The sequence below is a fragment of the Balaenoptera physalus genome (genome assembly GCF_965194825.1).
Source record: "Balaenoptera physalus genome assembly, chromosome: 17".
Classification (NCBI taxonomy): domain Eukaryota; kingdom Metazoa; phylum Chordata; class Mammalia; order Artiodactyla; family Balaenopteridae; genus Balaenoptera; species Balaenoptera physalus.
The window spans coordinates 51,509,260-51,521,772 of record NC_138895.1 but is presented as its reverse complement, the minus strand read 5'-3'; the positions used below and the strand labels follow the sequence as shown (position 1 = coordinate 51,521,772).

At 34.9% G+C, this 12,513-nt stretch overlaps 1 protein-coding gene across 7 annotated transcripts in view; it reads left to right on the top strand.

Annotated features, from left to right (window-relative positions):
- The window catches only part of UBR5 (ubiquitin protein ligase E3 component n-recognin 5), a 141,162-nt gene that overhangs the window by 62,706 nt on the left and 65,943 nt on the right, over positions 1-12,513 (top strand). For 6 of the 7 annotated variants that reach the window (XM_082434225.1, XM_082434224.1, XM_082434222.1 and 3 more), the window contains exons 10-16: positions 1,610-1,726; positions 1,811-1,921; positions 2,531-2,685; positions 3,984-4,101; positions 7,262-7,446; positions 10,636-10,745; positions 11,587-11,699. In XM_082434225.1, coding sequence (XP_082290351.1) covers positions 1,610-1,726; positions 1,811-1,921; positions 2,531-2,685; positions 3,984-4,101; positions 7,262-7,446; positions 10,636-10,745; positions 11,587-11,699 — 909 coding nt within the window. Of the gene's footprint in view, positions 1-1,609; positions 1,727-1,810; positions 1,922-2,530; positions 2,686-3,983; positions 4,102-7,261; positions 7,447-10,635; positions 10,746-11,586; positions 11,700-12,513 lie in introns of those variants that run through there. The other variant, XM_082434227.1, reaches the window with a different exon arrangement.

Genomic DNA, 12,513 nt, shown 5'->3' with positions numbered 1-12,513 from the left:
TAGTAGAGAGGGACACTTCTTTCTCTGAGATGGGGAGGGGGAGGGGAGAATGGTGTTTTTTCATTAAGTAAATCTGGATGGAGATGGAAATACTCAGGAAGCTTGTGCCTTTTGGGTGAGTAGGAGATGAAGTCAGGGCAGCAGAGTAACCAGAGTTGAATTTGACCACTTATTTGTGCCAGGTACTTTAATATATGTTACTTTATTTGGTTTTCACCACCCCCCTCCCCATTGTGTTATTATTATACCCATTTTAGAAGTGAAGAAATGGGTTCAGAGAAGTTACATAACTTATCTGAAGTTACCTACTTAATAAGTGTTGGATCCAGGTTTTGGACTCACTTGGTCTGATTCTATCATCTTTTTAACCAAGGGGTCAAGAAGGAAGTGTGAGGTAGAAATGTTAAGATTTGATGCAGCAGCCCTGGAGAAAGTACACAGTGTTTTTCAGATACCCATGGTGAAGGGAGAGTAGAATTGCTAAGTTGGCAAATTTCAAGTTTGGTCTCTTTCCCATCCCTCCATAGATGTGACTTGAAAATAGAGCTGATTGGCACTGGTAAAATAGAAGATTAAAATTAGTGTTCTTTCTATACAGCTCTGAGGCGTAACCTGTTGTTATTATAAGTCTTGGCAGGCTTCACAGACTGTAGCTGAGCACCATAACCCATCTGACCAAATAAGATTGGAATTTGACAGAAACCTAAAAAGACGCCATTAGTTTAGCATACTCTGGAGCCAGGGTATCAAAGAGAGCAGAGAAGTTTTGCAGTGGCAAAAATACAACGTAAAATCTTTTATTGGCAAGTTTTGCTGTGAGATTTCTGATCATTTTGGTCTTATGTTAAAAAAATTATCACTTTATCATTGATATTATTAATTTATTGTCTGAACTTTTTATAATTTAATTGCGTTCCAACTCATTGCATGTGCATTGCTTTAAAACTAAATGAACTTTTACCTTAAAAAACAACACAGACACTTGCTTCAGCAGCTTGGAATAGGCTACAGGGAAGGAATCTTGTGTTGATACTCGACTTTCCCCACTACAACTCCTTAGTCTGTTTTTTCTTCATTTATTCAACACGTTTATTGAGCATCTACTCTGTTCACTGTTCTAAGAACAGGGGATACAGTGGTGAACAAGACAAAGCTTATATTTGAGTGAAGTAGACTATAAATGAGTAAATACAATATGTCAAGTTGTGAAGTGCTGTGAACTAAAGAAAGCAGAGTCAGGAGATGGAATATTAGAGTGCTGATTTTGTAGATAGTGCAGTCAGGGAAGGTCACATTTGAGCAGACTTGATTGAGGAGAGGGAGTGAGTCACCTGAGAAACAAGGCAAGAGAACAACAAGGACATGGTGGGATCCTGGCAGGAGCAGGAAAAAGGCCAATATGACTGGAGGAGAGTGAGTTTGGGGGCGGCGGGGGGGGGGCCGGGCCACTTAAAGGAGGGCATTGCGGGCTGTGCTGGAGACTTTGCTAAAGCGGTTTGTGTGTTCACATAATTAATCGAAATTTGATGTAGTAATTAATGTGATGTATCCAAATCTTTAGGTATGGCCGTTGTTATATTTATACCACTGTGTTATTTTCACTATATAGGATGGAACAAAATTCATCTGTATTGGGGCTCTGTATTCTGAGCTTTTGGCTGTCAGCAGTAAAGGAGAACTTTATCAGTGGAAGTGGAGTGAATCTGAGCCTTACAGAAATGCGCAGGTATTTCATTATATTAAATCTTGCTTTAAATAGCTCTTCAAATCAGCATACAAAATGGTAATCATTTTTCTTACGCTTTCAAAGAATCCTTCCTTACATCATCCACGAGCAACATTTTTGGGGCTAACCAATGAAAAGATAGTTCTCCTGTCTGCAAATAGCATAAGAGCAACTGTAGCTACAGAAAATAACAAGGTATGACACACTGTGATAAGCATTTCTTAAATTCTTGATTTTCTTCCTCTCCCTGCCCCTTTTCCATCTTTTCATTTCTATCTTTCTATCTAACTAGATCTGCAAATACAAAGTGTCTCAAACCTTAGTACAGTAATCCAATGTATAATCTTTTTATTGCTGGTTTATCTCTGCATTATAATTCCTTTTCAGAGATAGCTTTCTACTTTAAGGGAAGGAAAAAATATTCAAGCTAAGTGCTGGCAAAAGAGGAGATATTGAAGAGCTACAATAGATAGATTGAGGAAGTATGGATATTATACCTCAGATTATCAGTGTGACTTTAGAGTCACTAAATTTGTTTAAAAATTGTTGGAGGCACATATTTACTTTCAATTAATGCCTTAGAGATGGCTTTAGACATTTATTTCAATAACTACTATTTTGATTGATTTGCGTGAAGAAAGTATTTTAGCTTCTAGTCTTATTAAGAACCTTTTCTGAATTACTTGTTTTTCTAGCCTTTAGAATTCCAGTCCACAGTGTAGGTATTCCTTGCCCTTGTTTTGACCACAATCTTTTTGAAAAGATTACTTGTTTTTATTTAATCCTCTAATGTTTTATCTTTAGGTTGCTACATGGGTAGATGAAACTTTAAGTTCTGTGGCTTCTAAATTAGAGCACACCGCACAGACTTACTCAGAGCTTCAAGGAGAACGGATTGTTTCTTTACATTGCTGTGCCCTTTATACCTGCGCACAGCTAGAGAACAATTTATATTGGTGGTGAGTATCACAGAGGGGGGTATTGCATATCAGTGGATGCTTTTATGTACACAGATAGGTGCTTTGAGTAGTGGAATACCAATAGAGAAGGTCAGTTGAAAGATAATGCTTTTAGACTCACAGAAAACAAACATATGGTTACCAAAGGGGAAAGGGGGTGGGAGAGAGATAAACTAGGAGTCTGGGATTAGCAGATAGAAACTGCTCTATAGAAAATAGACAAACAACAAGGTCCTACTGTATAGCACAGAGAACTATATTCAATATCCTGTAATAAACCATAATGGTAAAGAATACGAAAAAGAATATATATATATATACAATATGAAAAAGAATATATATTTTGACCACAATCCTTTTGAAAATTACTTGTTTTTATTTATATTCTACGTGTGTATATATATTCTTTTTCATATTCTATATATAGAATATACATACATACATATAATATTCATATATATTTCATATTCTATATATATAATAACTGAATCACTTTGGTGTACACCAGAAACTAACACAACATTATAAATCAACTATACTTCAATTAAAATTTTTAAAAAAGCTAATGCTTTATAGAGAGGGAAATTTTCACTTTGGAGCAAAGTAACATTGGTAAAAACCCTTAAGATAAAGAAAAGCTTATAAAAATAATACATACTTAGTGACTATAATTATGAAATTTTTAAAGGGTATAAAGTAGAAACAAAAATCACCTATAATCCTACAACCCGAATGTAACAATTATTAACATTTTGGGAGTATTTTATTAATCTTTTTTTTTTTCCTATATATAAACGTGTACTTTGCTTTTACTTAATTAGAAACAGAGTGTTTTTCATACTTTTTTCATTTAACAGTTACATAAAATATAATTTTAAAGGTTATTAAAGTACGTCATTGTATGAATATTCTGTGCCTCATTTAATTATTCCTTTAATGTTCGAAAGGGACTTCAAATGTATTTTCTGTTGTGTTTTAGGGAATTATCAGCAACTTTGCATTGGTAGAAGTAATGTATAGGGGAATCTACTAATGAAACAATTATTTGGAAGAAAATATCAAATGATGAATTTCCTATGACTTTTAATACTAAATGTTTAATAAAAATGGACCCAGTTATGTATTAAACCTGTGATCAAGTTATGATTATTAGTGTTATACATGCTAATATTATACTGAGGCAAAAATATTAGAGAAGGAATATACTAGTAATACTTAAATATAATGTGTGTAATTTCAGATTTATTTAGTGGGCTTCTTCGCTGCTTATTTGTCCAATTTTTGCTTTTCCTTTTCAGGGGTGTAGTCCCTTTTAGTCAAAGGAAAAAAATGTTAGAGAAAGCTAGAGCAAAAAACAAAAAGCCCAAATCTAGTGCTGGTATTTCTTCAATGCCGAACATCACTGTTGGTACCCAGGTAAGTGGTTAGAATTAAGTCTGTCCTGAGACTTCTCTGGTGGTCTTCTTCGGGTAAGTTTCCACGCTCCCAATGCAGGGGGCCCCATATTTGATCCCTGGTCGGGGAACTAGATCCCGCGTGCATGCCGCCACTAAGAGTTCACACGCCGCAACTAAGAAGTCCGCGTACCTCAACTAAGAAGTCCGCATACCGCAGGCAAAATAAATAAATAAATAAGTACATATTAAAAAAAAAAAAAGAATTAAGTCTGTCCTAAGGGACATTGTTGCTCATCAAAGTCATTTTCTTCCCCTGTAATTAATTCCCCCATAGGCAGTTTTATAAATGAATGTCATTTGAAGGACCTGATTCCAGTAGTATGTATGTGCCACATCACTTTTTATTCAATAGCTGAGTAACATAGATTCTGCCCTGATGTCAGTTGGTTTTCCTGTGGGACAGGAATCTCAGATTAGCCTGGTTTTAAGAATCATTTGGTACTTAAATGTAGAGTTTAAAAATGTAGAGTCTGGAGCGCCTTGCCTGAATTATTCCTTCCGTTGGCTGGTGGTAGGACGCAGGCTTCCTTATGTGTAACAAACATCCCAGATGATTCTTATGACCAAGCAGTTTGAAAGATACTGCTCTCTGGCGATATTGTCAGCATGAGGCAGGAGGCTTCGTCAAATCCTCGTGTTTCTACTAGTTTCTGAGATGGTTTTAGCCTCTTATATATATATCTTATGGAATGTGATTTTTCTAGTACCCCAGTGGTTCTCAAAGTGTGGTCCAAGGACTCCTGCTGGCTTCTCAGCCCTTTTGGGGGATCTGTAGAGTCCTTCTTTTTCCAGTTACCTATCTGTGTAAGGCTGAGTTGTCGTCATATACTTTAGCTAAAGTAACATATTACAGCAAATTGAATGCAGGAGCATACATGGGACTCCAGCTGTCTTCCATTAAATTAGACATTAAGAGATTTGCAAAAATGTAAACAATGCCACTTTTCTTGCTGATTTTTTAAAAAATGTAGTTATTTTTATAAATTATATTAACATGGGGTTTATTAATATTAAATAAATATTTTAAATTTTCAGTTTTAATTACTAATACATTAAATACCAACTATATATGACCCACATAAACAAAAGATTTTGGGGTCCTTGGTAATATTTAATAGGGGGAGATAGGTCCTGAGACCAAAAGAGTCTTGAGAACTACCATTATACTTCTAATTCATTAGATTCTTGTAGAAATTTATCTTCGGGTTAAAAGTTGACATTTATATTCATTATAGCAAGTGCTGCAGTGAGTGTTTAAGGACTTTATAATCCCTAACGCTTAGACAAATGGTGGTTTTTGTGACGTAACATGGCACTAATTTCCTCATCTAGCACTTTTTTCAGTTCAGCTTTTTCTCATCACTATAAGGTGGTATCATGTTTACATTACCTGTGTCTTAAAAAGTAATCACTACTTTAGCTGTTACTTTTCTCCAAAACTCAGCTTATGTACTTCTTATTTTTGTTTGGGACTCCATTTTTTTTGGTCCTATTCATGGTTGTCTTGTTCTGAGTCCTTTGTTGGCCTTCCAACTAGGAAGTTTTCAGCGATTACCCATTATTGAATATTGTTGTTTAGTTATGTCAGTTGGTTTGGACAGATCTCTCTTTTCAAGGAGCTCCCCTTTTCTTATTCAGTTCACATACTGATTTCTAATGTTTTCAAAGTTCCTTATTTATTAGACTCACATATTAGCAGGATATCCTGGCAGATGCCTTATTAGCATGTAGGATGACATTACTATAGACAGGGAGGGTAGAAAAATCCTTTAAAGATGCACTGAAGAAAAGCTTTAAGCAAAATAGCTTGGCACTAAATTGGTGAAAAATAGCAGCATATTCCAATACTTTGGTATAGAATAAGATTTTGTTTTAAAGTGCAGAAAACTGGAGGTTTAAGACAGTCATGGCCACATAATGGGGAAGTCGTTCATATGTTAACATCAGAAAGGTCGATCAGTTAAGAGTTTGCAGCAGCACCTGCACTCACAGATCATAATTGTGGAGAGTAGTATGTTTAGCAAATATTCGTTGCATGTCTTCTTATATGCTGGATATACACCTTCTTGTCTCTAAGGTGCATTTATTTTTATAAGAAGGTATTAATGGATAACATATCTTCTAATATATCTTGCCACATTTCTTTGATAATTATAGCCTTCTTTCTTGTTGATCCTCTTTCAGTATTTAAGCTTTCACCAGTATTTTCCAAAAATTTATGGATGAAACCTCTCTTTAAGTCAACCTAAGCAGGACATACCCTTTTCAAGAAGTCGGCTCTTCTGAACTATTCATTCTATGCCATAGAGCTGTATTTAGTGACACACAACTATTCTTTGATAGAACTCCTGCTGTGTCAGTTATTTCGAGTTCCTGTACTTCTCAAATGTACCACCTTCTTCTGTGTGACTTATATTTAATTATAAGTTGACAAAAAACATGATCATCATATAGTCCACTGTCAAATATAACATAATCATTAGTCACTGGATGACTAAACAGAATGTCAGTAAGATTGGACTACTTTAGAATCAAAAGAGATTTCCAGAAATAATGTTCATATCTCATTTAGAGTTACTGTTGGTGCATTTGGCAGTGTCACCTTAGAGGTTATTGGTTTTAGAGTATGACCTAGCTCCATGGCAGTGAGAATTTATAGGTTATTCACTACTGAACTCAGTTAACTTCTAACACTAATGTCTACATATTTTTTTTTAATTTAAGAGAAAACTTACATTATCCAGTGAAATTCTGGCTTGTAGGAAACAACAGTCTTCTGAGGGAAACAAGTATTGGTAGAGATGAAGTTATGGAGCCTATATATAGCATCATGAATTAAGGAAGAAAATAATTTAAAATTGTAAGAAACAGACAAAAAAATGTAATTGTTTTGTTCACATTTCACTTTTTAAATAATAACCTTTTTAGCTTCTTCTCTGCTATTTCTCTTCTGTGTCCTTGTGGCAGAACAGTCAGGCTATTTGCTGCATGAAATTTTAAAGTTCATTTTTAGCAAATGTGCCAAAATTATTCCTGCTCCTTAATTTGGGAACACCAAACTCCTCTAGTTTGTTTTAAAATTATGTCATCTTGATGGTGATTTTTCTTTTGTTTGCTAGGTATGCCTAAGAAATAATCCTCTCTATCATGCTGGAGCAGTTGCATTTTCAATTAGTGCTGGGATTCCTAAAGTTGGTGTCTTAATGGAGTCAGTTTGGAATATGAATGATAGCTGTAGATTTCAACTTAGATCTCCTGAGAGCTTGAAAAGCATGGACAAAGCTAGCAAAACTACTGAAGCTAAGTAAGTACTATGCCCTAACTAATTTTGATTTTACACCAGTTTCTAGTTTGCTCTGTATGTGAAGGGGGGTAACCAAGGAGACTTAGAGGTGTACAGTGACTTAGAGAAGTGTTAACGTGAGGGGGTCTTATTAAGATCCCCACGAATTTTGAAAGGAATTGGTAAAATTTACTGTTTGCAGATTGGTTAATACTTGTATATTATAGTTATTCTTAATGTTTGGTGGCCAGAATGGCGGTATAGAGTTCTCTTTTGATGTCTTTGTTTTGTCATTAGAGTTCATCCTTGGAAGGTGTTGTATAGCAGTGATAATATGTTCAGCCTTACTGTCTTAGGCAGACTTTTTCCTCCTCTCTCCATGTATAATCATCTTAATTTCTACCAAACATCTTGCCTGCGTCTTGATCATTGAAAGGGTTTTATAGGTTAATGTGCTGGGGAGGGAAATTCCATAAAGGATTTGTAAACTTTTGGGTTGGGGGGGATATGTGAACAGAAATACCACTGAATTGTGTATAACCCACATTCTGGGGCTGGCTTACTGTTTGGGAGCCAGGTACACAGATCTTAACACCTGTACTTTTAGAAGTATCTACTTATCTTTAAAACTATTTGTGTATTATAATTTGGTTGTTTGGTACACGATCTTAAATACTTCAGTAAAGTTTCAAAATTACTTTTTTTCTTAATGTTGTAAAAATACATGCGCATTATAGAAACGTGGAAGAGTAATATAATATCACATTCCAGAAATAGCGTTTTAAATATTTTGATGTACTATTTTCTTTTATTCTAAATGTATACAAGCATTGAAAAGAAATGATTGGGACTGTAAAAATCTATATATATATTTAAAGTTCTGAAATTTTTTGCTCAAATTAATGATTGTACAAGGATTACTGTTAAAATAAGTTTAAAAAAAATAAGTTTAAAGATATTCTTTAATAAACCAAAGCTACTGTAATTTATGCCTAATTAAGATTTTTTGCTTTATTTTGTGCTTTGTTGTGCTCTCTGTCTTTTTATTTTTTTTGATTAATTTATTTTTTTGTTTTAGAGTATGTTTATTCAATTAAATGGATTTATAATATTTTATATTAAAGTTCAAGATATGGTGTGGATATTTTCCAAACACATGAATTTCAGCTGGTACTAGATTTAGGAGGAACCCGTGTAAGAGAAAAAGGTTTTTTAGAATCCTCTTCCTTATCTAGCCCGTATTAGCTGATCAAATTTAGCATTCTCAATACCAGACTCTAGGCAATTGTTTTTTAAAGGCTTACTTCATTGCAGGCAAAGGCATAAGTAAAAATACCACATTGCCATCTTCCCTAAACTCCCACATTTTATCCCAGGGCAGGTCATACTCTTGGTCTGGGTGTTCACCACGATGGTGGAGATGCGTGTTGATGGCTGGTGATATGTGACTTCTCTTAGGTCATAAATTGATCCTTACTTGGCAGCTCTCTTCCTTTAGCTTCTTCAAAGGGAGAAACCAAAGTGTTGAGTAGGATGTGACATGCCATCTTTTTTTTTTTTTAACATCTTTATTGGAGTATAATTGCTTTACAGTGGTGTGTTAGTTTCTGCTGTATAACAGAGTGAATCTGCTATACATATACATATATCCCCATATCTCTTCCCTCTTGCGTCTCCCTCCCTCCCGCCCTCCCTATCCCACCCCTCTAGGTGGTCATAAAGCACCGAGCTGATCTCCCTGTGCTATGCGGCTGCTTCCCACTAGCTATCTATTTTACGTTTGGTAGTGTATATATGTCCATGCCACTCTCTCCCTTCGTCCCACCTTCCCCTTCCCCCTCCCCGTGTCCTCAAGTCCATTCTCTAGTAGGTCTGCGTCTTTATTCCCATCTTGCCCCTAGGTTCTTCATGATCATTTTTTTTTTTAGATTCCATATATTGTCTTGTTTTTAAAAATAGGTGGATAGACTTTCCCTCTACTTGCATTGATTGTTTTTATCCTAAAAATAAAAGTAGCGAAATACATTTTCATTGTTTATGAAACTTTGTAAAGAGCATTTGAAATCTTTTTGATGTGCACAAATAGAAAACGAGATTAAAATAGGATGTGGTATTTATATCCTGTGATTTATTAAGTTTTTCAGAATCTTCCTTGAAATTTGCCTTCTCTATTAATAAACTTAGTAAAAGAGCTAAGTGAAATTAAATGTTAAGAAGATAATCATTTTCATGCCAGTAGACTCTTCTAGTCATGGAAACGTGCTGACTTTAAGCGTGCTCGTGATGAGTCAGTACTGCCTTGCTTCCACCGTCACAGGATTTGCAGAGCAGCCATGAGTATTCATGTGTGCTTGTACTGAGCACTTTGCTAAGATGCTGGTAAAAATAACGCTGTTTTTCTATGGACTATTTCTAAACTCAGGTGAAATTTCTGGTGGAGTTAATAGCAGATGAGGGGGTTAAGATGATGACCCTGATTATAATATATACCAGCATGATCTATATATAACAAATTTCTGAGTAATACATGACTTTTCGCTCTAAAAATTGACTTCTGCCTTTTAATGAATAAAAATACTATATTTTTACCATCTGTAGAATATTATGTAGTTGCTGTAGTTATCTTCTCGAGTATAGCATTAATGAAATAACTCAAGGAAGAAGGATAGTTTATTAATACTATAATTTCTCATTTCAGTTATAGCAGGTGATTATTCTTGGACCATCTGGTGGTAAAGTTTTATAAGCCATTGCGAGGAGAGTTCCTTCTTTGAACTCTAGGAAATTAATGATATAGTATACTTTTTATTTATTTGCCTTTATCATCTTTTCAGTTAAATTGCGATGTCCAAGTCAGGGTTCACTAAAGTGTGAAACTTGTTTGCTCAAGAGGCTTATGATAAAGCTATGTTGATAAATTGAGTGTAGCTTTTGTTGTTATTCCTAGATAAGGCTTATCTGAACCATTGTTCCAAGTTGTTGATAGCTTCACATAGTATATTTCTTTCCTATTTTAAAACATTAATAAAAATTTGAAGTATGCAATGTGTATCTTTTTCAGTTTGCATCCTAAAGAATAATACCATTTTGTATGTTTTTACTATTCCATTCCCTAATGGGAATAAACTTGAGTCTTAAAAATAAGCCATTTGACAAGTTCCTAATATTTCATTTTCCTAATTATAAGGAGGATCTTATTTCTAATTGCAGGCCTGAAAGTAAGCAGGAACCTGTGAAAACAGAAATGGGTCCTCCACCATCTCCAGCATCCACGTGCAGTGATGCGTCCTCAATTGCCAGCAGTGCATCAATGCCGTATAGTAAGTTTTATGTGTAGTACACATTGGTCAAAGTAAGATCCCAGGCAGAGAGCTGTGTTCAGTTTGCTTCTGATTTGAGGCAACTCAGACCATTTTTAATATCTTTTAATATAAATTGTGTTCCTACTAGTTTGATGTTTTTCAATGTGCAACTTTATTTAAATAGAAAAACAGTATTTACAATGTTGAGTATTCTTGTTGTTTTTGCGAGTTATAATTTTCTGCAATATGTAAAGTGCATTGCAGTAATAGCAGGAAATAATCGCCACTCTAGAATATCTGCCTACCTTTGTTGGGACTGTTATTGTAGATTGGTTATGGCTTGGTCACAACTTCTGCTCAGAATTTGTAGAATTTAAAAACCTAGATTTATTACTGCACCTTGGATTTAAAGAGTTTTTTTTTAAAAAGCTTTCCAAAGTACATTTATTTTCTAGTTGTAATTGCTTTGTACTTGAGGAGATTGAAAGTTAGTTTTTAATAGTCCTGTGCTAGTTTTAAGAACAGCCCAACAGATCCTCCTTTTTAAACATTGGTCAGATAGCCCTAATTTTGAGGGTCCAGAATAAGTTTAAAATTTTTAAATACTTCTTTGCAGTTGTTTATAGTAGTGTTAATATCGTTAGGCATTAACGAACATGGATATTTTTCACTATGAATTCATTTAAAGTGGAAGTTAGTTATGAAAGCTCAATTCATAAAGCAGTAGTTCATGAAATTTATTTAGATATCTCAATTATGTATCCCTTTACAAATGATCTTTTTTCATATATTTAGATGAAATCTATAAAGTCTCTTTCACATTTTCTTTTTGGTACTTACCATTTTGTTGTTGTCTAAGAACGACGACGGTCCACCCCTGCCCCAAAAGAGGAGGAAAAGGTGAACGAAGAGCAGTGGTCTCTTCGGGAAGTCGTTTTTGTGGAAGATGTTAAGAATGTTCCTGTTGGCAAGGTTTGTTCAGAATATCTAAGAATTAGTTACTAACTGAACTATAATGGTATTGGTTATCGAAGAACTTACGGTTGGTGAGTGCTCATCAGCCCTTTCCTCAAGGCTGCTTTATTTATCACCTCTAATGATCTCTTTAGTCCCATCCTTTAATCTGATGCACGTATCTCCTTTGTCCCTGACAGATGAACTGAAGATTATTATACCTCGCCTTGAGCATTTATGGTGATATTCTGCTTTTTTTAAAAAGTGTTATTTTGGAATAATTATAGATTTACAGAAAAGTTGCAAAGAGATAACATTACTTTTTGATACAGTCCGTTCTTTGGGACTGTTACACAGTTTTAATGGAGATGATCTTCCATAACATTTAAAAATCTTGCTACTGTCTTTAAGCTTCCACTTTCTCTTCCCTTCTTCCTGGAGAGGGTCTTGCCTCCTAAGAAACCAAGTGAGTAGAGTTCATCAGCTGGAATGCCATTAATTTCACCTTTGTCTTCTCACATTCTTAAAAACAAAATGGGACTATAGCTGTAGAATACCTGCACAGTAACTTTTCCTGATTGCTCTTTAGTTTCTGAGATGGGATGGTCTTTCATTTGGACTTAAAGGGCAGAGTAGATACATCATGTCCTGCAATTTACAAAGGCCTTTTGATTTCAAATAGAACTGTAGTTTACGGGCAGCTGTGTTTTTCTAAGACGATCACATTGGCTTAAAATCAAAAGCAGTAAGTAGCAGAGGTAGGACTCAAGTATTCTGGTTTCAAGTCCTGTGCTTGGCTTTCTGTGCATTGCTCACTCTACCTGTGTTGTCC